This window comes from Trematomus bernacchii, unplaced genomic scaffold (genome assembly GCF_902827165.1).
Source record: "Trematomus bernacchii unplaced genomic scaffold, fTreBer1.1, whole genome shotgun sequence".
NCBI classification, from domain to species: Eukaryota; Metazoa; Chordata; class Actinopteri; order Perciformes; family Nototheniidae; genus Trematomus; species Trematomus bernacchii.
The window spans coordinates 2,006,670-2,031,691 of NW_022987616.1; the positions used below are offsets into that span (position 1 = coordinate 2,006,670).

Here is a 25,022-nt window from a genome sequence, read left to right on the forward strand (position 1 = left end):
AGCCACTAAAAATAATGACACAGTGCAGAGTTGAAGTGTCTACATCCTGTGTTCCTATTGTTTTAATGAAACAGTTGTCACAACTTGCCAAATAAGTTTTCTTTTACTTATCTGGTATCCACTGGGTTAATGGAGCACAGATGACAATAGCTTGGGTTTATTCTCTTTTTGCTGAGAGGTGGTCTCCTGTTGTTCTAATTGGATAATTTTCTTTCACATGATCTCTCTTTGTAGGCCGAGGAATAAAGGTGGAGGCTATCCTAAAGGACGATGAGCTGCTGACATCATTCCTGCTGAGAGACATTCCTCTGACACAGGCTGTGGTGTATCAACTAGTAAATGCCCAAATCAGGCCTGAACAGGTACACAGGCACACATGCACATACATGATAGTTAAGGATATAATGTTTAGCATTTCAACCTTAATTCATCATTACTTTTGAAATATTCCTGTAATGCCAGAAACACAACCATTAACGTAAAGACTCTTATCATATGAAAGCCTTGCGCAACATATTACATGATGTAAGATGATGTTAACAAGTTTTTTTTTGAGGAGATATTCTACAAGTAAAGACTTGCTTTAGTGTGTCTGGGAACATTCACAATGTGATTCATTGGTATCGGTAGTTCTGGCTGAACAACAGCTGAAAGAAAGCTCCCTTTGGCAACCTACAAACAGGAAAACACACACATATATCCATATATGCCACTTTGTCCAGACACATGAGGCCAGCTGGATTCCTCCTACTTTGGTTTCGTTCACTGATTCATTGCTTGCTTGACGGGAATGTACAATACAAATGAATCACTAACTTTAAAAAAGCGTTTGAAGATCGTATAATATGTGTTTACTTCTGTAGTGATGCAGGCTTTACAATTACGGCAACTTAGTTGTTACATTTCATCCATTAATCAATCCCCTATTTTAATTATTGGGGGCTCCTTTACCGACATGCATTTCACAAGAGAGAAGAAGCTGAACAGCTGAACATATCACAGAGTATACATTCACATCCATAGATACACAAATGGCCTGTTTGGAGTTTACACTTGACATATCTTGTTAATTTGAAAGTAAGTCAATATATAGTACATAGACAATATGCATTATGACATTATATATAAATCAACACATATACTACATTCGTAGCTTAGTATTCCCCGTTTCAGGGGGTGCTTTACATTAGAATTCAATGTTTAAAGCTTTGATTTGAAAGCTATTTTGATTAAGGTAAGGAAGACAACATATTGACCTGTGAAGTTCAATAATAGACATTAATAATATCAGAATGTGAATGTTCAAATTTGAAACCAACCTAACCTATCTTTGGATTTCTTCAGTTTGCCTCTGGGGTTCCAGCCTTGCATTTAAAGGATATTGCATGCAGTCTGAACCTGCTGGAGAGATTCCTCGTCTTCCCCAGCAAAAGAGGACTCCACGCTGTTCGCAACGCCATGTGCATCCTTACTCCTCAACGGCTACAGATCATTGAGGACAAATTATACGCAAATGTTGACTTTTTCAAGCTCTTTCGGACGGTCAGTGCTTTTGTAATGTTACAGTAGCAGCACATATCAAGGAACTGTTGAAAACTATTATTGAAAAATAATACATTTAATTGTACCCTATATGTGCCATGGCTCATTAAGAGCTACAACTTTTAATTGTTTAACACATTTGACTTACTTTAAAAAGAAAGCTGTTTAATCAAAACACCAATCTTCAATAATTAATCCCAGTACTTTCTATACATTTACACACTGTTTACCACCAGTGACCAGCAATCCATTGTGGTCAGACTGTATAAAGCTCCTATAAAGATCCTTTTAACGAAGGATAAGCATACATTTAACAGGATTTGGCTCCATTTTAGGCATAATAAAAGGCCTGTATAGAGCTGTGGTTGGATGACTCCCATCTGGGATGATGCCATGTTTATGAGTTTATATGCAAACATTTTCAATGGCTATTCACAGAAGACTGAGCCAACTGCTGGCTGAAAGACGTGATGCTAATCTGTCATAGGCCAATAAAGTTTTTGGCAAGATGAGACATTTGAAAAATATCAATCAAGCAGTGTCATGTACTGTAAATGCTTAATTTTAACCACAGTATGTGTCTGATTAATGAATTAGTCGTGTTGAGAAGTTAATTAATCAAGAGCTTTTGTTTTTCCCTTTTTTGAAATAAAAAAAGAAACATACTGTATATGATAGAAAACCTTTTTAGGTTCTTAAATTATATCATACTTTTTTATTATCTGCAGTTTATAGCCATTTTTATTTTACTCAACTATTTCAGAGTCATCAAAACATAATGATATCCCTAATTGCATCGTCACACAGCTTCAGCTCTGTTTCAGTAAGATTTACTGTGTATTTTGCTAATTGTATTAGCTCATGGTTGAGGCAGAGCAAAACCTAACAAGCCAACACAGGCATAGCATTCAGCATTTCAGGTCAGGAGCAGCAATGGATAAACAGTTGGTAGTATTTTTATAGGGCTGACTCACAGGGTGGAACAAATGTTCCTTAAAGAAATGCAGGTTGGCTTTGTGTTGGGTAAATAAAGTCTACTACAGTACACAATTACCCAGGAATGTTAAATAACTGCCACAACATACAATGTACAACAGGCATGCATATAAGATACATTTCAAGTAACATTTTATTTATATTTTTGAAAGGCTGGAATACTTACAAAATTAATATCATGTATAGAAATAATTATACAAATATAATTATAAAAACAATATATAATATAATGGATCATATTATTGCATTTAGATAAAGAACGCAGGATTTACTGTATAAGTAGTTTGAATCTAATTTGATAAACACAGCAAACAATAGAGAAAAAATGTCACTCAAACACACCTAACAGAATTACCTCTAAAAATTATTGAAATAATTGGCTGAAGAAACTACCTCCGTATTACACATAAGCAGGGCCCTTTTTTACCTGCCAGACTTAATTTAGAGTGTGTTGCAGCACTCTGAACATGCTCCAAATAGGTACGGCTGATGTGAAACAGCCATGAGCATTAGCTAAGCATGCAGACGTGGCCTTGGTCTGTAATTAGCTTAGTGAACAGACACTCCTCTCTTTAGTAACCAGTCAACACAGGCTACAATAAGACAGACAGCAACAATGGCTGACCTCTGCCTCATCCCGAACAATCCCATAAGACCGGGCCAAGTGTGTTTAGCTGTCTGTCTGAGTCTGCCTTGTGCTATAGCAGCGATAAACAAAAATGCTTTTTGGGACCATTGTTTCCCAAGATGAATTATTTACTTTCTTAGGGTTGAAATAAATTCCATGTAAAAATCCAATCTCACTGTGTGGAAGATAGTTATTTACAATACCCCCTTCCCTGGGGGATATACATAATGACAATGCTACCACAGATTATAAATTACTGGAATTACATTTTTAAAATCCAATAATTAAATTAATACATTTTTAAGAATGGACAAAATGCCTTTTTGCCCCTCTGAATTAAGTAAACGGGTGTTCTGAAGAGATATCCTTCAAAAATGTTGTATGATGTGCCAATGATATATTTATTGTTTGTGTTGTTGCAGGATTGTAAACAGTTGAAAAGCTAACTCTGAGGAAGTGGGGATTGTCTGTCTGTGCGGACATATCTCTGACAGGATGAATCTAAATATGTGACAGGGAAGGATGTCTGCTCTGGCAATTTTGTGTCTTAGCCTTGTGTTGCTGCCTGGAATCTGTAGTCTATTGTGTTGTAAGCTGCCTGGAGGATCTTTAGGCTCAGCAGCAGATCCTCAAGAGAAGACAATGCTCTTACAAGACAATGCTCAATAGGTTATATAGGCCTATTAATAGCAAAGCCAAGTATTCATCTCTGGTCCACTAAGACATTTATGTCACTGCATAAGCTTAGATTTCTTTATAGCACAAAAACACATTTCCTCATGGCACAAAATAAAGTTTTATTGTGTCTGCCACAGACACTTATTTGAGTATATCATGTATCCAAATACTTTTAACTTGATATTATGCTAACTCGTCAGACTGGCTGTTATCAAGGACAGGTATCATCTTATTCCTCTTCCTGATCAAAACAAACAAAGAAGATCCAGGGATTAGTAACTTCCTCTGGGCCAGGAAGAACTTGGGTTTATGTGTTTAATTAAAGAATACATTTATTTTCCCCTCCAGCTTCCTATGGTGCTGGACAATCACTCAAAGGGCATTGAAATTCAGCTCTGGGTACGGGTTGTCTCCGCTGTCTCGGAAAAACTGCGAGAGGTAAGTCTAGCTCCATCCAAAAGTTCACCGCTTGCTTTTTTTAGCTGCCAGGAAACAGTTGCTTCCTCTTGCCTGAGTTTTTACACAAACACAGACAGTAGGGGGATATCATTTAGTGCGTATGAGGAAGGCTAAATCCAGCCTCAAAAACAGATATATCATCATTATGGGATCATCCCAATGGAAACACTGAGGCTGCAAGAAAACCTGAAGCCCCTTAGAAATGGAAAAGGTTAAACACCATGATTGAATGATCTGTTTTTGTTTGAGTATGTCTTTCTCTCCCTAAAATAGGGAGAAAATCAACTTATTTTGCTTGGATTACTTTAAGCAGTGTTTTTAACTCTGTGAAGTGTCTCATTGCGTGGTTGTATTTTGGTCACTATTAGATGTTGTATGCACGTGGTTCAGTGTCCATAGCAATTTTGATTTTGATGATATGATAAATACTGAATTTGTGCAACTGTTTCCATGTCATTTGTGGTGTACCTGTCATGGGTGGACTCTATGGCTACTACCTCTCAACCATACTATGCGAGCATTCATCAACTGAAATATATAACCGTAGCCGCCCCCCTGGGGCGGGCCTACCTGAATGCGCGCTCAAGCCCACCGTATATAAGGCGCCGTCGCCTCCTGGCTGTCATCCTTTTCTCTTCAGCGAGCAAGGAAACAACTGAGCTAAGACGAGAAAAGACATAAAGAAGAAGTTTGAAAAGAAAAGTCATGGACTCACCACTGTTGGAGCAACGACCCTGCCCTTCGTGCCCGGGCTTAATTGCAGGTGCCGATCTCCACCGCCGCTGCTTCGAGTGCCTGGGGCCTGACCACGCGGTGGCCGGCCTGATCCAGTCCCCGGCCTGCAACGCCTGCTGCCTGATCCCGCGGCTCAGCCGCCGCCGGTGTCTGTAGCACTTCCAGGCGCAGTATGTCTCGCCGGAAGAGGCGGAGGACCGGGACCTCGAGGTGGTGGAGATGGAGGAACAGGATGTCGGGGTGCCCTTCATGTTCGCCATGCCAGCGGGCCAGGCGGCTCCGTTCGTCGAGGAGGAAGACGAGGTCGACACCTCGTTGTCTGATGCTTCCGGGCCCGGCCTCCAGGAGGGTCCACAGCACAGGTCTGCGCGGCAGGACTTCCCGGCGGTGATGACTATGGCGGCGGAGCGTGTAGGCTTACCGCTCCCCCCACCGCTGCCACCGAGGCCGGTGAGCCGCATCCGTCAGGGCTTCTACGGCCCGGCTTGTCCGACGCAGCCGGCCTTCGTTTCGCCCCCATTGCCAGACATCTGGCAGTGTGTGGAGGCGACGTGGCGACAGCCACTTAAAACGAAGGCTCCAGTGGCAACGTGGGCGGGAATTCTCAGGGTGCAGGGCCGCTCGGACACGGAGTGTCCCGGTGTGCCCCCCCTTGATGAGAGCCTGGCGGCCCATCTGCTTCCGCAGGCAGCCGGGTGGGCAGAGGGGAGGAAGCCTCTGCCCCCGCTGCCGCGTGACCGTGAAATCCTGGAATATCTGGATAAGATGGCCAGTAATCTCGGTGTGTTGGGTATCTCGCTGATCACCCCTCAGCAGGACATCCCCGCCTCCCCGCCTCCGGACGGGAGCGATTATTCGGACCGCTGCGTGGGCCAGATGAATAATCTGGTCCCCTCCATGGGCAGAACTTCCCTTCACGGGGAGTTTTGCGGCGGAACGGGTCACCAGGGAGTACCACAGCTTTATAGCTGGGGCCCCGCAGCTGATTGCACATCCCCTAACGCAGTGTTATGGGGAATGGGAGCGCAGCTGTGTATTAACGGAGTGGATGGACAGGACGCCGAGACTGGGTTATTCACTCCAGTTTTGCAGCATCCCTCCTCCGTTCACAGGCATAAAAGAGGCGAATCTATCATCCCGAGCGGATGTGTCTGTTGTGCGCTCTCAAGACAGAGAGGAAGGGCACTATTCCCTGTACTTCCTGGTTCCCAAGAAGACAGAAGAATTCAGGCCCATTCTGGATCTTCGCAGCCTGAATCTCCACATTGCAGGCAGAAAATTCCATATGTTAACTGTAAAACAGTTGCTGGGACTGGTGCAGCGAGGCGATTGGTTCACAACAATCGACCTGAAGGACGCTTACTTTCATGTCAAAATTGCTCCAAAGCGCAGAAAGTATTTGCGTTTTGCCTTCCAGGGTGTAGCCTACGAGTACAAAAGACTGCCGTTCGGCTACTCCCTATCCCCACGCACGTTCAGCAAATGTCTGGCCACAGCGCTTCAGCCGCTGCACAACCGTGGCATGAGGGTGTTCTTTTATCTAGACGACCTCATAGTCATGGCCAGGTCCAGGGAATTGATCCTACACCTAACCAAGTTGGGTTTCGCGGTCAATTGGAAGAAGAACTCCCCCATACCTCACCAGCAGGTGCAGTATCTGAGGATGTTGCTCGATGCAGGCAGCCTACGCGCCACCCTGTCAGAGAGCAGACAGGCATCCTTGCTTCGGGCAGTTTGCAGACTGCGACAGGGGGTAACCGCCTGCAGAGGTGGTTTGCCAGCCTTCGTTTAGATCCCAAGAGGCACAAATGACGCCTGGTGACCATCTCCCCCTCAGTGGAGGGCAACCTCCGTTATTGGGGGTCCCCAGAGTGCCTCCGGAGGGGAACTCCACTGGGGCGGGTAACCTCCTACGTCACGGTGTTCACAGACGCATCCGTGACAGGTTGGGGGGGGGGACCTGCCTAGGGAGAGCTATAGGGGGCACAGCAACCTTCTAGAGCTGCGGGCAGTGGTGTTAGTCCTCCAGCATTTCAAACCCTTAATACAGGGCAAACATGTGCTGGTGAGGAGCGACAACAGCACCACAGTGGCGTACATCAACAGGCAGGGCGGAGTCCGCTCCGCCGCCTTGTTGACCACAGCAGAGAACCTGTGGTTGTGGGCTTCAGAGATTGTGTTGTCTCTGAGGGCCCTCCACATCCCGGGACTGGAGAACAGGGGGGCCGACCTCATGTCAAGAGGCGGGCCCCTGCCAGGCGAGTGGGTGCTTCACCCGGAGGTGGTGAAGCAGATCTGGGCCCAGTTCGGGAGAGCGAAGGTGGACCTGTTCGCCAGCCAGCGCAACAGCCACTGTACCCTGTGGTTTTCCATGGCTCGTGTGCAAACGCGTCCACCCCCAAGGGCGGATTGTCTCGGCCAAGAAAGCTGCTCTACGCCTTTCCACCGGTACGTCTCATTCTCCCCCTCCTGGAGAGGGTGAGACGAGAGCGTCTGTCAGTTATCCTAGTGGCCCCAGATCGCCGCTTGGCGCCGTGGTTCGCAGAGGTGACACAGATGATGGTGGGCCAGCCCTGGGCGATTCCGCAGTTCTGGGGGGCGATGTCTCAGGAGGCAGGTGCAATAGGGGCGTTACCCACTCTGGGCCAACCTCTCCAGGCTTGGCTCCTGAGAGGGACAGGCTGAGACAGGGGGGACTGTCTGACAAGGTTATTCAGACTATCCAGGCAGGTATCTGACCCCACTGCACTTATGTTTTCCCATGCTCCTTAGGGACCCGGAAAACATGGTGCGCAGTAAGCCCCATACAGGGCTGGAGGAGAGCCCTCCTCACTGTTTTCCAGGCACACTATTCACGAGGTAAGCATGTCTGAGTGTGCCCTACCAGCCAGGTAAACTGCGGCCCCCACTTCTCCACGGTCACAACCGGGGGGTTGCGGTGCAGGGGCTGGTAACCAAAAGCCGGTCAAGGGCAGTGTGGTGACTCGATGTTGTTGGACGACAGGGCGTTTAGGCATCAGGGCTCCACCCACTGTACCCATAGAGTCCAGTAGAGGGCGGAGCCTGTGTGAGATATAACGGTGGGTTACGTATTGTAACCCTAGTTATATAAGCACAGACGGAGACCTCTACTCGGGGCCCTGTCTGTCCTATGCTGCTCGCTGAAGAGAAGTGTAGGATGACAGCCAGGAGGCGAGGCCGCCTTTTATACGGTGGGCTTGCGCGTGCATTCAGGTAGGCCCACCCCAGGGGGCCGGCTACGGTTATAGATATTTCAGTTGATGAATGCTCGCATAGTATGGTTGAGAGGTAGTACCCATAGAGTCCAGTAGAGGGCTCCGCCTGTGCTTATATAACTAGGGTTACAATACGTAACCCACCGTTTTGTTGTTTGTTGTGGAAGTTTCCATGGGATATTTAGAGTAGCTGACAATTTGTCATCCTGTTGGCAAGACACTTGTCTTTGTCTCAAAAAACAGAGACTAGAGTCCAGACAGACGACGTGAAAGAACAACCTTGAAAAAAAAAGTCAAACAAGCAAGGCTAAAAAAAAAGAATCAATGCACAGGATTTTTGTCCATGCAGTTGCATTGTCTGCACTGATTGACCAATGGTATTGTTGCTCAACATATCTTTAATATTTAAGAGCTATTATGATTTGTATTAAGTAACATGTAAAAAAAACACTCATCTGTTCTAATTTAAGCTATTTCTTTCTTATATTTCAACAGTTGTCCCAGAGGAATAGCTCCAGGGAGCTTCTTCAGGTCATGACTCCTCTCTTCCAGAACAATCTGTCTTTCAGGCAGGCGATGGCTGCTGCCTCCAGCCTGGTCTGTGGCTACACTGAAGCTGCTTTCTCCCGCGTTACCTCCTTTAATTGGTATGAGGACAATAACTACAAAGCCTTCCTAGGCATCGGCAGCGGCAAATCACGGAGCCACTACACATACGACAACAGCACCAGTGAGTAGACCATATATCATTATGGCAGATATTAGAGTAGGCATTGGTATAGTCACAAGCTTTTGGTTTTTACTACAGAACATGGGCCTTGTTCTTGGAGTAACCCTACTCTAATTTGTGTTGAATATCATCAGATCTCTCTTTTTTTTGTCAGAGTAACTAGGTTCTTTCTATATCAATTTTTTTTGATACCCATAAAAAAACGTTAATTTCATTATTCATTCATTATTATTTCATAGAATGTTACAATTACACAACACATTCCCTGCAGCTCCTTTCTGCAATGAACTGATGGAAGAACTGGAGTCCAACCCTGTCACCAGGATTGTGTGGAACTCTGTGAAGCCCATGCTGATGGGACAGATCCTCTATGCACCCGATTCGCCGGCTGTCAGGCAGATCATGAAAAATGTAAGCACCATTGGCCACTTGGTGGATAGATTTATCAATGTGGAGAGTGGAAGTGTAACTATGAACACTGTTAATACAATATTGTAGGAAATCAGTGGAAACACCTGATGCATTATGCTTAATTTGAATAGATAACAGGAGAACTGGGTTGTTGGCAGGATCATTAAACTAAAAAGAAAGTATGGCATTGACCGAGACAAACTAAGACAAGAGATATTGAAAAATGTCTGGAAATAAAGTAAAGACTATTTCCAGATTACCACCTTCTAGAGGCTGTCTGTTTCTCCATGACATCCATATCGTTGTCTTTGGAGCAAGCAAGCCTTCTGCAGGGGACAATGCATTTTCCCTCCAAAGGGGATCAGCTTTCCTCATGTCATGTCCAGCCCTTTGTATCTAGATGTAGATACGTGTTGGTCAAAGCCCTTCGGGGGCGGCAGTCATGGATGGCTTGGTTGCAATGATCGGCTGTGGTGACTACCACAGAGTCTACTGGCGCCACAGCTTTTTCAATGTTATGTAAGCAGTAAGAGTTCGTCCTTAAAGTCTTGTGATCGTTCACACAAAGAGACACCCACAATCCTGTTTCCTCTTTCCTGACCTTTAATGCCCTCTTTGTTTTCCTCTTCCTTCAGATTGGTATCTTAATTGCACTTAGAAAGTAATGACTAAGGGGTTAATCCATTACTTTACGAGACCATAACATGGCCTCTACAGGGTCTTTGATTCCGTCCTCTTAACTCTGTCATGCATCAGTTTGTTTCAGAAGAAACCCCAAGTGAGGCACCATGCATTTAAACATATGTTTCTACGCTTTATGTGACTGCTCTTGTGTAATGATAAGCTATGCAAGTCTTATCTGTATCCGACTTAAAATACGATTTAACTTGTTTACTCTTACTACTCTTACTACCTCATTTAATTTTTGTAATTTTGCTATATGGAAATGGAAATTACTTAATTTCACTTAAGGTCAACTCAAACAACATCAGTAAGTCAAGCATAACTGGTAGGCGCCATGTTTGCGATGGTGTTGGACCCTATTCTTTTTAACTAAGCTTGCTGACTGAAGGTTTATGCTGAGTTAGGCACAACATACCATCTAGGAACACTACAACATTCCTCCACTGCCATCTTGAAGAAATCAACTCAAGAAATCCCCCAGTCCCCTTTCTGTTTTAAACAGCCCCGGGGAATTGAGGAAGCACTCACTTGTGGGAACCTGACTGGGATTCACTGGGCAGGCTGAATGCATTCGGCCAGTTGTCACCAACAGCCTCCATTGTCACCCCAGCTCTATTGTCCCCATTGTCACCCAAAATCAGACACACACAAGAGGAAGGCGTTTAATTGGGTGTACTCTTGAGCGCTTTCATCCCCCACTGCACATGACTGCATACTGAAATAGCCAGTCTTTGGTATTTGCCACACAAAGCACTGTACCCACACACATCCATGGTTTTCACGATAAGCGTGCAGTAAATATTTGACAATTTGCCACAGAGTGCATTTGTTTCACAGTTGCTGGTTATCTGAACTGGCCCGCGGGAATTCTTTTTGTGAGAATGTGTGTGTTGTCTTTGCAAAGCCTGTTTTCACAGAGAGTTTGATGTGGGAATGGTATGTAGCAGGAGATTAGGAGAACAGTGACAATGTTTGCATTTGAGTTTCTGAATGTCTTGTACACATGTGCACGTGTATCCTGTACATGAGTTATTTGAAGTTGTCCCCAAATGTCTGTATTTGCACGTGCTCCCATATTTCTGTATGGTGTGCACTTAGATATTGGCATTTGTGAAAATAGATGTTTATTTTTTAAAACAATTTCCTGACATAGCAATGTTGAAACACCAACCACTTTGTCACGTTCACATGCACACACACATTTACATCTCTCCCGTAGGCAAACACTACATTTGAGGAGCTGGAGAGGCTGAGGACGATGGGGAAGGCATGGGAGGAAGTGGCTCCTCAGATCTGGGCTTTTTTCCAAGATGGCGTCCAAGTCAAGATGATCCGGGTAGGACAGCAATATAGTCTGACTGAAAAATTACGTTTACACCATCAAACTACAAAACCTTTAAAGTTATTTTGTCAAATCATGTGTTTGTAGTGGAAACTCCTTTTTTATGCAACCAAATATAGCAAAAATCTTTAATACTAAATTGATTACCCTAATTGTGGTTATAAATGACAACATACTAGCTGCCTTTCGTTTCAGGACACCATCAACAATCCATCAGTGATGGATTTCATTGACAGGAGTCTAGAGGAGTCTCCGCTCTCCTCCAAACACATCCTCAACTTCCTGTACAACGGTCCACCTGAGGACCGTCCAGCTGACGTCCCTGAATTTGACTGGCGAGACATCTTCAACGTCACTGACCGGGTCATTCAGATGCTAAACCAATATGGTGATGTGAGTGGACATCACTTTGATCTATCTTTCTAGCATTTCCTTTGTTTTGTCATAGGCCCTTACTTTAATCTAAAATACCACAGCCTGGAGGTAAATGTGTAAGCGTGGAGAATTATACTGACCAGTCAAAGGGGGATCCACATTTCAAGATGAAACTAAGGTGCCAGGATTGTTTTTGCTAACTTCTCCCATTGGGTTCTGACGGCAAGAATGTGGACTGTTTTCTTTCACTCCACCTGAGATGTCAAGTTCTAGGACAGGCCTATTCATGGTATAATCCAATAAAGCGCAGGTGTTGTCACTTGTTGATTTCAATACTCTGGTGGGATAACCATTATGTGCTCAATACCAGTGTTGATGTGATGTGGGCATTTAGATAAGCTGTCTTTGGGCTCTGCAATTTGTCCGCCAATCCAAAGACATTGAAATCTACCCAGGTGGGCGAGGGCCAAAGCAACAAACTAGCTGTCGAGTCCCTTTTGTTTACTGTTGATGGAGTGGAGGGTAAAATAAAAAAAACTGAAAAACATCTCAAACCTTCTCTTGTGTGCGCTCTCCACATTTAACTGAGGAATGCATTTTAGAACAAAGTTAAAAACACCCCTTTCCGTACGGAGGCTAATCGGGATGAGAGGCCTATCACACTGGGGGGTGACATGGGGGGCACCTTGAGGCCTGGCTGGATGCATGGTTGGTGCTCTTTGTTTTTGTCCAAGTTGAAGCTTACAGCACTTGAGTGTGACAGGGAGAGAAGGAACGATTGAGGCCGATTAGATACAGCTGTCACTCCATCCACCATCCTTTATAAAGGGCCAACAATGACCGTGGGCTTGAAGGCTGGTTGGCTGCACGTTGGTGGTATGCAGGCATATCACATCACACAGCAGTGTTAGTAGCTGAATGCTTTGGCAATTAAGGGACGGCCTTTGAGATTTAAATAATTAGTTGGGTGTGTTTGGTGTACATTGTGTCTCTAAGTGTATAAATGCGTACATTTGGATGCATGGCAAATTGTGTGTAGCCAATGTGTGTTTTGGGTTTGGGTTGTATCTGTGCATAGGATCTCAGGGGTAGGTTGTTGTTTTCGAGGGTTTCTTTTGGAACATTGCTGTCCCTATTTTCTTTAGCTTACAGTGAATGGCTATGTTAGACACGCTTTGAATGGAAGAGGCAACCACTGCCGAAGTTTCTCTGCAAATGGGGGCAAATATTTTGGATTAAAGTGACTAAAGCCAACATTCGCAATTCCAGACTTTACATTTTTTGGTTAGGCTAGCAACCAGGTTCTACAAATTGTAATGTCATTCTCTGTTAGTAGGTGCTGTAGATTCACCATTTTTGTCCAGACTGTACATTTTCAACAATAATAGAATTACAAATTCTGCAAACGTTCATTGTCTCCAGAGGATGAATCCATGATTACTCTGATTGAAGCCAGTAGGTTTAACATTTCCTTTCACGTTCCACGTCCAGTAAAATAATTTGACTTCACTCTCGGAACAGCACAAGACATTCATGGTTTCCAGAAAATACCCTGTTGACTTTTACCTGAAAACAAGTGTCATTCCCATCATCCTAAGCTATACTGTTTTAGAGCTATTTAGAAAACGGTACCATGACTAAGATCTAAGATTGTGGATATGGCACAAGATGGTGTATGATATGGCAAACATTATACATTTTTAAATGGATTCTTCTCCCTCCTTCAGTGTGTACTGCTGGATAAGTTTGTGGCTGTGCCTGATGAGAACACCATCACTCATCGAGCCTTGGACCTGTTAGAGGACAACAAGTTCTGGGCAGGCCTCATCTTCGTTAATATGCACTCTTGGACCACCAATGTCCCACCTCATGTTAAGTTCAAGATTCGGATGGATATTGATGCAGTGGAGCGTACCAATAAGGTCAAAGATAGGTATAAATAAACAGTTAAGTGGAAATGATGAGTTTAGTATCATGATAATAAACTTGCCAAATAAATATATTTGTAATGCTTAGGTATTGGGACCCGGGCCCCAGAGCTGATCCTATGGATGACTTCCGCTATGTTTGGGGAGGCTTTGCTTACCTTCAGGACATCATAGAGCACGGGATCATCAAGACTCAGACAGGAAAGGAGTGGCCAATGGGTATTTACCTACAGCAGATGCCCTACCCTTGTTATGTGGATGACCTGTGAGTAAAAAACATCAAAACATATCGACTTTTTTAAAACAGTGTAACTTATATATTCCCAGAATCACAAAATGATGGTGTTCTGGTTCAGTAACTGTGTCATTACCCTCTATCTTGTTCTCCTTCTTCCCCTTTATTTAGCTTCATGCTCGCATTGAACCGCTGTTTCCCCATCTTCATGGTACTGGCCTGGGTCTACTCTGTGTCCATGATTGTCAAGAGTATTGTCCTGGAGAAGGAACTACGCCTGAAGGAGACCATGAAGGCCATGGGGGTCACTAATGGAGTCATCTGGTCCACTTGGTTTATTGACAGCTTCCTCATGATGGGCACTAGCACGGCGCTCCTAACCGCCATCATCATGGTGAGGATGGATTTTCGAAAGAACTGTCCAAAGTTCTTCTTACCTGCAACATCATACATGTTTCAAACAAGCACTGTTTGTTTAGACAGAATACCTGGTTCCAAAGTTGGCTGAACACTGATGAAGTATAAAATCTGTAATGCATGCACTGCCAAAATGCCCTGTCAAATTTAAGGCCAAACTTTCTAGATATAAGCATGCTTGCGCTTAAAACAAGCAAATGTGGCTGCCAGTGCAGTAAGTGAATTTTACTTGATAAGATGTCTTAAAATAAGTCAGGCTGTCCGACTGTCATTATAGCACATAAAATCTTGAAATAAGATTAAAATGACTAATTTCAAGCAATCTAGTTAAGCCTATTTAATGCAAAAGAAGCTCAAAACTAGGGTACTTTTTAGCATCAAATTACTTAAAATTAGATTTATGAAATTCTTGTTTTTAGGGAGCTAAATTAGAACACATGCTCTTAAAATAAGAAAGCACTTAGAAAGCACTAGATAAGCTATTTAAACTAAAATCAAGACCAACTAGATTTAGAATCTAAATATAAGATTATTACACTTGTTTAGATCTGCAGTTTTTGCAGTGTGTTATCATCATTTTATTGTCAATAGTTAACAGTTCTTTGTCCTTGACATATTGAATTACCAATAGGGCCTCGCTGATTGCATACCTATAAATCATTGATGAAAGAACTATGAATGACATCATGGGAATTTCTGTCAACAACTTCAACGGAATGGGCTGGTCAATGATTAACTTATCTATGTTGTAAAAATCACAAGTCATCCCATGTAGTCAGCTAACATCTTCTTTTAAGATGTGCTGTTGGGACCTCTAGTGGACGATATATGTAATTTGATTTTTAATACCAAGCTAACCCAAAAAATGTCCATGTCATTAATATGGTATTTATAAGCCCATAACATGGCAAATTGGCTAAATATACCTTTTGATTATGTTTAACATCTTAAGGTTTCTAAAGTTTGATTCAAATGACGCAAAAAACATGCAAATTATTCCAATTTGATTGTAAAAACACTGCATCCTTTAATATTTTGCTCAATTAAAGCATTATATTTATAGCAATGCCGATACAAAATATATTTAAATTAAATCAGATATGATAAAAATGATTTCCCCTTAACTTACCATGCCCTGTTATTGAGAATATGAATCACTATGTCTCTTGGATCCACAGTATGTGTGTTTGATGGTCCTATGCTGATTCAGTGCATTGCATGTAATACAAATCCCTCTTTGTGTTTCCATAGGGAGGAAGGGTCCTGAACTACAGCAACGGCATCATCCTCTTCCTTTTTTTGCTCAGCTTCACCATGGCTACCATCATGCAATGCTTCCTCCTCAGCGTCTTCTTCAACCAGGCCAACCTAGCAGCAGCCTGCTGTGGGATCGTTTACTTTACCCTTTACCTCCCGCACATCTTCTGCTTCGCATGGCAAGACCGCATCACAAAGGACATGAAGCTGTTGCTGGTTGGTGTCACATTCAGATGCCCATCACACATTCACAAAGTCTATGTTAAATGAACTACATGGTTAAATGTTACGTTTAATAAAGTAGAACAAATACCATTTTATTATTGTCTCTTCCCTTAGAGTCTGCTGTCCCAAGTGGCTTTTGGCTTTGGAACAGAGTACCTGTCGCGATATGAGGAGCAGGGCCTGGGTCTGCAGTGGGACAACATCCAAACCAGCCCTTTGGAGGGGGATGAGTTCTCCTTTCTTACTTCCATCAGTATGATGGGCCTGGACACTGTGCTTTATGCTGTGTTGGCCTGGTACCTGGACAATGTCTTCCCTGGTCAGTGTAACAGGAATACATGAATGCTTAGGTTACAACTTTTTCTGTCAATCAAAAAAATACTTTAATTTCTTTACAGGTTAACTGTAGCTGAAGTAATATGTATTTTGTTTTCATTATAGGCCAGTATGGAATTAGTCGTCCGTTTTACTTTCCCTTCCTGCCCTGTTATTGGTTTAACAGTGTGTCGCCGGATTTAGGTAAACTTACTTTCTTACATTTACCCTGTTCATTATTGTGCATAAGAAAAGTTTTATACTTACGGGAGAGACATTCATTCAGCGACATAATGTGTAAATCATAGCCATTTTAAAAATCCTTTCTTTTGTCTTCAAAGGTGACGACAAACTACATTTGGATAACAAATGCTTTGATAACATGGCCAACAAAGAGCAAGGAGAGCTGCAGAAGCAAGAGGAAAATGAAAACCAAAATCAAGAGGAGGCCAAGACTCAGGAGGAGACGGCCTCATGTGAACACCAGGAGAACCAGGCTGAGGCAGAGGAGAACCAGGAGAAAGAAGGTATACTAGTTACATACAAGTTATGTGTGCAAAGCTGGTTTTCTTACACACAGAGATATTCCTTCCTGAAATAACTGTTCCTCATATTCTACCACAGGGTATTAAGGATACAGTTCTATCATATTATCATCTATCATTCTATTATTACACATAACAGCTGCATTTGTCTTTCAAGACTGATCACATGAGCAAATTACAGCATAATTCCACATAATACAGTGCTTAATGATTATGCTATTATGCAATATTCCTCCAACTAGATGATCTCTTTATAGGATTAGAGCCATTTCTCTATTTGCACACATTTTCTCTTTCTGCCTATCACATTCATTGTGTGGGAACTCAGTGCCCTTGTGTTTGTTTGCATTTGCTGGCATATGTGAACATACTGTTAGCTTCTCAGTTTCCTGCTTAGTTAATAAGTGAGGGACACTGTTTTCTTCACACAGTTTGGAATACCAGACCACTGATCTCATATTTGGAAATAAAATAGCCTTTTTTTTGTTTACTAAAAGTCAAAGGGAAATTATATGTTGTTGTGATTGTCACTTTGTACGATTTGGTTAACTTCCAGACACATTTGTAATATATATGTGGTTCTCTTTGTTGTATGAAGGTCAGTCATTCTTTGAAGCAGAGCCAGCTGACCTGGTGAAGGGTGTTTGTATTCAGGACCTGGTCAAGGTGTTCAGTGGTAACCCTACGCCAGCAGTGGATGGACTTAGCATCAGCTTTTATGAGAGCCAGATTACTGCCTTTCTGGGACAGAATGGGGCTGGGAAGACCACCACCATGTATGTTACACAGATGCATTCTCACACACAAACAAACATAAACCAAAAGGCTTATGTAGCCAGGGGACAAAATGTTCCACCCTACTTATTGTTCTCTCTCTGTCTCTTCTTCCCAGGTCTATCTTGACTGGTATGTTCCCTCCCACCTCAGGGACAGCCACCATCTACGGCAAGGACATCCGCACAGACATGGACACCATCCGCCTGTCTCTGGGAATGTGCCCTCAACACAACATTCTTTTTCAGCAGTATGTAACTCTTCATGATAGTAGTTTTGATAGATTGCATGGTTTATAGTACCACATTAAAATGTAATACAAATAAAAACATGGATTCAGTGAGTTACATGTCAATTGTAACTGGATTATTGCTTTCCCCTCTTTCAGTATGACTGTAGCGGAACATATCCTCTTCTACTCGCAGTTGAAAGGCCGTTCAATAGCAGAGGCCGAGCAGGAGGTGGAGAACATGCTGCAGGATCTGGGTCTTCCACACAAGAGAAATGAACTGACCCAGAACCTCTCAGGTCTGTCTGGATACTTTAAAAAAAAAAAAAAAGATGGTCCCCATTTAGTATCCTTGTACAAACGACAAATACAATACAAGCCAAACACACATCTGAGTCGTGCACTTTATGTGTTCATCCAGGTGGAATGCAGAGGAAGTTATCAGTAGCTTTGGCGTTTGTTGGTGGGGCCAAGGTGGTGATCCTGGATGAGCCCACTTCAGGGGTAGACCCCTACTCCAGACGCTCCATTTGGGACCTGCTGCTCAAATATCGTGCAGGTAAGTCTGACCCCTGGTGGCTAGAAAAGGGGATAGAGTCTTATAATGTGATGGTGCTGTGGAGGTTGTCTGCACCGGTGTTGTGTCAAATTATGCACCCCCATCATGAAATGCCCCCCTTGTCACGGGAACGCGCATTTCTAAATGACACGTTTACACCTTAAAACGATGTTTAAAACGAAAAGTAAACGTTCAGGGTTTTTATTAATGGTAATTTTCAGACTGTGAGTTGTTTAGTGGTAGCTCATATAGTCTTGATTCTTGTGGTTAAACTTTTCGCTCTGTATTTGATGGTAGTGGTGTCGAAATTCATTCGTCACTTCCTTTTCAGTTTTTGTTTTTTTTAATCTTTTTTTTTCTTATTATTATTGTTACGTCCTGTCTGTGTACACGTGCTTTAAAATGTATTGTTTAATTTTACATATTTGTCATATAATAATCAAAATATATGTTTACAAATGTTACATAGTCTTTGTCAGCATATTTTTGCCACGTTATGCACCCCTTGCTATCTTACAAAATAAAAGTGTCACATTCATGAAACTTGCTCCATTCATTGGTACTAGTCCTACAACTATACCCTGAAAAATGCTTGAGGGTGGGAATAATATAAACATCTTTTTTGGGGGGGGGGGTGCATTTTTCAGGGTATTATACTGTATGACAAATATGTAAAATTAAACAATACATTTTAAAGCACGTGTACACAGACAGGACGTAACAATAATAAAAAAAAAAAAGACTGAAAAGGAAGTGACGAATGAATTTCGACACCACTACCATCAAATAGGAGCGAAAAGTTTAACCACAAGAATCAAGACTATATGAGCTACCACTAAACAACTCACAGTCTGAAAATTACCATTAATAAAAACCCTGAACGTTTACTTTTCGTTTTAAACATCGTTTTAAGGTGTAAACGTGTTAGAAATGCGCGTTCCCGTGACAAGGGGGGCATTTCATGATGGGGGTGCATAATTTGACACAACACCGGCACCACTGGAGGACATTTTCTAAAAGGCTTTCCCCACAGAATCTTCAAACATCTAACATTCTTTCATATCTCTTTATTTACCCCTTCTATGTTGCCCCTCTTTGTCACATGTCGCAGGGCGCACAGTGATCATGTCCACCCACCACATGGACGAGGCGGACCTGCTGAGTGACAGGGTGGCGATCATCTCTCAGGGCCGCCTCTGCTGCTCCGGTTCCCCTATCTTCCTCAAGAACTGTTTTGGCGCAGGTTTCTACCTCACTCTTGTAAGAAAAATGAAACATGATACTCAAAAGGTGAGAACAAATGAGAATGAAGCCTTGTTTGTGTTTTGTTTGCATGGCACAAAGGGGTAGATTTAAAAGTGAAATGATGAATAAGAAGGTGGATTTAAATATATTGCCACATTTCTTGTCTGACTAGAACAGCATATGAAAGAGCATTTGTGATTTGAACGAGTCTCTCTCGTATATATATGTAGGAGAGATATAAAACAAGTAAAGCATGCTTTAAAGTAAAATGTTGTCCTGCATGCCAGCTGTCACTTAACAGAGGATTGCTCCTGTAACTGTTCAATGTGTTCAAAGTTTAAAGTGGACCAGGAGGAGATTCAGACTTCAGACAGACAGCTGGATGGTAAGTTCCAAATAATGTGTTTGTGTTGTTATTTCTGAGGTCTGTGTGTACTGCCAAGTTCATTGTCAATATTCTTAAACATGTTTTAGGTCTATTCAACTTCTAAGTTATTAATACCTTTGTCATAATCTCTTAATCATGTTAGTCAATAGCTCTTTTGCACTGGATTGTAGTCAGTCTACGTACTGTAGATGCTGCCAACACACCTAGAAACACCCTCTATTACCGTACACACAATTATCTTTATACCCTTTAAAGGTCAATTTGATGTGCAGTTGTTCTCCACCACATGCTGTAGCTTAATGTGTTGTTCTTCTTTTTTAATTCCTAACTGTGATTATGGGAAAACTCATCATCTTCTTACAGCACATTTCTGTCACCTGTCACTTTTCAGATATTTTAATAATACTGTTGATGCTGCTTACCTTACATTCTCAAGGTCCTTATTTAAAAAATATATTCACTTACGATAATATGTGTGTAAATAATGCAGCACCACTTAATCCACAGTTTTTTTACAGTTATGGTTAAGGACTCTCCCTACACAAATATTTTGAGTGGCAAGAGACAATTGAACCTCAAAGTTAAAAATGAATTTGACTTATGGCAAAATTATAATAAATGAGTTTTGAAAATGTTTATAGATATTAAACATCATTAACATGATTCATTTTGACAACAATAATTGTGTAATAAAAATCAGATAATGACAGCCCTAAGACAGGCAACAACAAACAGACCAATAACTTGTGCAGGATGTTGAAATAAGGCAATAATAATCTTGTCCCCAGGTAACATGGAAAGCATCACAGCCCTGATCAAGCATCACGTGCCCCAGGCTCGGCTCATCGAGGCCATTGGCCAGGAGCTGACCTACCTGCTGCCAAACCAAAACTTCCAGCACAGAGCGTACGCCAGCCTGTTCAGAGAGCTGGAGGAAACCCTGGTGGACAGCGGCCTGAGCAGCTTTGGGGTCTCCGACACATCGCTCGAGGAGGTGTGTGAAAACAATAGGAAACAAAATGAAGCAGTTGTCATCTTGAGAATGCAGTTGTGATTTATTGGTCAAATTAAAAAAGTTATTTACATTAACACATTTACATTGTAGTCTCAGGACTTAAGAAATTAGACTATAGATCAACATGACAATGTCTGCCCGCTGAATCAAACCACATTTTTGTCATTGAAATGCAAATGATATTTTCATTTCCAGTGCTAAATTTAATGTAATACCAATATCAAAAGAATATGTTTTATTGAAACAATCAGTCATACAGACGCTGCCTGACATTCACCTTTACAGCGATTACGCTCTCTAATAAAGAGCATCTGTTAATCTTGGATTCTAACAATAACAAGCTATTTGTTTGTAGATCTTCCTAAAGGTCACTGCTAGTGGGACCAACAGGAAATGTATTCCAGGTAAATACATAAAATAATATTTGTAGCCTATTCCCCAACCTCTGTTTCCTGTCATGTTGAGTTGTTGTGAGTCTGAATGTGTAGCTGTATTTCTCGTAGCCCACTCATTGTGTGTACTTCATCCTTTGTATTCAATTCTCTAACTCCCTCAGACAAGAAATCATTGCAACAGATCTGTCGTAGACTCTGTGGATTCAACAGAGTGGCAGTTGATATGGAACCACCGAAAGGTGACAATGGCTTTTAGTTGACAGCTCTGGACAAATGCTGCTGTTGCCGAAAATAAATATAAATAAATATAATTTATGAAGGGTTAGATTTTATTTTGGATCCCAATGACAAACCAGTATCATGTTAAGAAGATGAACTATATCCCTTAGGCTAGTTCAGTGTGCAGTTAAATATTTGTTCCTACAAATGCTTTGCTTGCTGGCTAGCCTTTTTAATTTAGAATTTGCAACGCACGTGCAAGTCAGACTGTGCAACTTGACTTGAGCTCTATATTCTAGATTCAGATGGGCCTTTGAAAACCAATGGCCGGGGCCCGTGTGATGTCTCGGACGGCACTGCAGGCCGGGGGTCCTACCAGGTCAGAGGGGTGCGTCTCACCATCAAACAGTTCTTCGCACTGCTGATCAAGAGATTGCATCATGCAACGCGATCTTACAAAGACTTCTTCGCCCAGGTAACCTTACCATCATCTAGCAAACCACATTTCAATGCAGTAATCTAAATATAATTGTATGTTTTAGGTGTTACCCCAATATGTTCTAGGGCCTTGATCTTAATTAGAGCATTACATATTGTGTCTGTTTTTTTATATGACACATGTGTTTATGTCTTTGGTAGATTGTGCTGCCAGCCAGTTTTGTTTTTGTGGCACTGACGTTCACTCTGATCGTTCCACCTTTCGGAGAGTATCCAAGTCTGACCCTCAGTCCCTGGATGTATGGGAGACAGTACACCTTCTTCCGGTGGGCAAAATGGACACAATGTCACCAATGAGAAGATTCGCCAAATCAATCAGATCAGAACAATACTTATTGACTTAAAATGCTCATTGTCATTTTCTGATTTTACCATTGCAGCAATGAGCGTCCTATGGATGCTCAGATGAGATACTTTGGTGAGGTGCTGTTGAACAAGCCTGGCTTTGGGACACGTTGCATGGTGGATGAGCCACTGGAGTAAGTCACCTACACATATATTGATCATGTTTCTCTCTATACTGTTTGTTTTTCTCACTAAGTAAATGTATTCCACTGGTAGAGATTTCCCATGTCACAACATCACTACAGAGTGGGAGATGCCCCTGATTAACCCCGTCCTGATAGAAATGCTGGCCGGCCCAGAATGGACCTCCCTCAGACCGTCTCCTGACTGTCAGTGCAGCACTCCCAGTAAACTCACCATGCTCCCTGTGTGTCCTGCTGGAGCTGGAGGCCTGCCACCTCCACAGGTATGGAGTTGGGTCATTTATGTTAAAAATGACCACTATTGCTGATCAGTTTCTCATATTAAATATAAAGTGCGTGTTTATCTTTTGCACCAGAGGATCCAGTCAACAGGAGATGTTCTCATGGACCTAACAGGCAGGAGCATCTCTGACTACCTGGTGAAGACCTACCCCAGCCTCATCAGAACCAGGTATAAGACCCTGTACACCCTTTCCAAAGGAAGAGCTTTCTTATTTAATGCATTCATTATCTGTACTTATAAAATATTTGTACTATATTTTCTCTCCTCTAGATTGACCTAAACTTAGAAAGCAAAACACTGTTACTGTATTAAATCAAAGATGTAAGATGTGTGCGTGACCCTCAATTAAAAAGTATATTATATTAATGTTATGTAATGTTAATGTTAAAGTGCAAAATGTTTAATCTCTTTCAGCTTGAAGAGCAAATATTGGGTGAATGAACAAAGGTAATTTCATTACTTGACGAAATGCTTGGTAATGCAGTTCTCCATTTAGTGGTTGCAATAATGTTGTACAGTTTTTGGGCTGCAGTAGTTCCAGGCAGAGTAAAGCTTTGTAGATGTCAGCAGGGTTTGCTCTGTGTCCAGGTATGGAGGTATATCAGTGGGAGGGCAGCTTCCTCTTTTAGAGCTGCAGCCAAAGACCATCCAGGATGTAGCAGCACAGATGGGACGACTGCTCAATGTCACTGGGGTAGGCTTTGAAACTCAACATTATGTGCTTGCTTATTTCTTTCGCACTTTTATGATTGTTTCTTTGTTAACCTTAATTTGCTCCACTGTAATTTTTGTTTTGCAGGGAAAATACTCCAAGCAAACGCTAAAGGACATAGGAACCTTCCTCAAATTTATGGAAACTCAAAACAATGTCAAGGTCAGTTCCAATAATGCCTCTTCAGCTGCATACAACCTTCTTTAATGTGATCATCTTGTCTCATTGTGGAAAAACATTTAATAGACTTTACATAATTTTCTCACAGACCAAGTCAATTATGTAGTTTGTCAAACATTATAAATCGTCACTGCTCAAGTACATTGTCTTCCGACAGGTGTGGTACAACAATAAAGGCTGGCATGCCATGGTTTCCTTTATGAATGTGGCTAACAACGCCATCCTTCGTGCAAACCTGCCGAAAGGAGCTAACCTGGATACATATGGAATCACTGCCATCAACCACCCTCTGAACCTCACCAAAGAACAGCTGTCTGAGATCACTGTGTGAGTCACCAATGGCTGGACAGATCAGATTACATTTCAAAATGTAAAACCTTTCTGGGTATTTGCTAGGAAAACTAAACACTATTCTAAGAAATAGTGTCACCAGGTTGTAATACTTGTGAAGTAGGTCAAGTATTCCGTTTTTTTTAAGTGTCTATAATAGCTTTCCTCTCTTCTTTCTCTAGCCTGACCACCTCAGTGGATGCAGTGGTGGCCATCTGTGTCATCTTTGCCATGTCCTTCGTTCCTGCCAGCTTCGTGCTCTATTTAATCCAGGAGAGGGTAACCCAGGCCAAACACCTGCAGTTTGTCAGTGGTGTCAGTCCATTGGTGTACTGGATGGCCAACTTCCTCTGGGACATGGTACAGTGACCCTTTTACCTTGTAAGATGTGCAATAATGTTTTTTAAGAACAACACATTTAAAGACACCCAAATGTAAATTGGCTTTTTGCAGTTTGCTCATAAGAGAACTTTGTTGACCCATCTTCTGGAGCATGCATATCCTTATTGTTTTATTGTTTTTTACAGTTGAATTACTCCATTAGTGCAGCGTTGGTGGTTGAAATATTCATATTCTTTGATAAGAAGTGCTACACCTCACCAACCAACATCCAGCCACTTATTTCCTTGCTTATGCTTTATGGGTAAGTGTTTGTATTTTTTTTACAACAAAGAATGTAAAATAATGGCTCATTTTAAAATCTCAATCTTAGTAGCTTTCATTCTTTGGGCTTACCTAATGCTTTTTTCCTCTCTCTCTTTCTCTCTCAGCTGGTCTGTGACGCCCATGATGTACCCCATGTCCTTTGCATTCAGCGTCCCCAGCACAGCATACGTCTCTTTGTCATGTATCAACCTCTTCATTGGCATCAACAGCAGTGCCATCACCTTCATCCTGGACCTCTTTGAGGGCACCACAGTAAGAACACAGGGCTTGTTACTGTAAATGCCATCTTGCATGCATCTTCCA

At 42.3% G+C, this 25,022-nt stretch overlaps 1 protein-coding gene across 1 annotated transcript in view; it reads left to right on the top strand.

Annotated features, from left to right (window-relative positions):
* Positions 1-25,022, top strand: part of abca4a (ATP-binding cassette, sub-family A (ABC1), member 4a) — a 31,197-nt gene that overhangs the window by 2,294 nt on the left and 3,881 nt on the right. Inside the window, exons 5-39 of the mRNA XM_034132660.1 lie at positions 235-362; positions 1,345-1,542; positions 4,193-4,282; positions 8,770-9,004; positions 9,276-9,415; positions 11,319-11,435; positions 11,637-11,834; positions 13,544-13,749; positions 13,833-14,009; positions 14,151-14,373; positions 15,648-15,869; positions 15,993-16,197; positions 16,320-16,397; positions 16,535-16,720; positions 17,337-17,514; positions 17,631-17,762; positions 17,901-18,040; positions 18,163-18,300; positions 19,412-19,590; positions 19,882-19,930; positions 20,722-20,927; positions 21,304-21,352; positions 21,505-21,582; positions 21,862-22,037; positions 22,202-22,326; positions 22,441-22,539; positions 22,622-22,811; positions 22,905-22,999; positions 23,246-23,278; positions 23,420-23,525; positions 23,631-23,705; positions 23,881-24,050; positions 24,236-24,413; positions 24,581-24,696; positions 24,824-24,971. Coding sequence (XP_033988551.1) covers positions 235-362; positions 1,345-1,542; positions 4,193-4,282; positions 8,770-9,004; positions 9,276-9,415; positions 11,319-11,435; positions 11,637-11,834; positions 13,544-13,749; positions 13,833-14,009; positions 14,151-14,373; positions 15,648-15,869; positions 15,993-16,197; positions 16,320-16,397; positions 16,535-16,720; positions 17,337-17,514; positions 17,631-17,762; positions 17,901-18,040; positions 18,163-18,300; positions 19,412-19,590; positions 19,882-19,930; positions 20,722-20,927; positions 21,304-21,352; positions 21,505-21,582; positions 21,862-22,037; positions 22,202-22,326; positions 22,441-22,539; positions 22,622-22,811; positions 22,905-22,999; positions 23,246-23,278; positions 23,420-23,525; positions 23,631-23,705; positions 23,881-24,050; positions 24,236-24,413; positions 24,581-24,696; positions 24,824-24,971 — 5,063 coding nt within the window. The remainder of the gene's footprint in view (positions 1-234; positions 363-1,344; positions 1,543-4,192; positions 4,283-8,769; positions 9,005-9,275; positions 9,416-11,318; positions 11,436-11,636; positions 11,835-13,543; positions 13,750-13,832; positions 14,010-14,150; positions 14,374-15,647; positions 15,870-15,992; positions 16,198-16,319; positions 16,398-16,534; positions 16,721-17,336; positions 17,515-17,630; positions 17,763-17,900; positions 18,041-18,162; positions 18,301-19,411; positions 19,591-19,881; positions 19,931-20,721; positions 20,928-21,303; positions 21,353-21,504; positions 21,583-21,861; positions 22,038-22,201; positions 22,327-22,440; positions 22,540-22,621; positions 22,812-22,904; positions 23,000-23,245; positions 23,279-23,419; positions 23,526-23,630; positions 23,706-23,880; positions 24,051-24,235; positions 24,414-24,580; positions 24,697-24,823; positions 24,972-25,022) is intronic.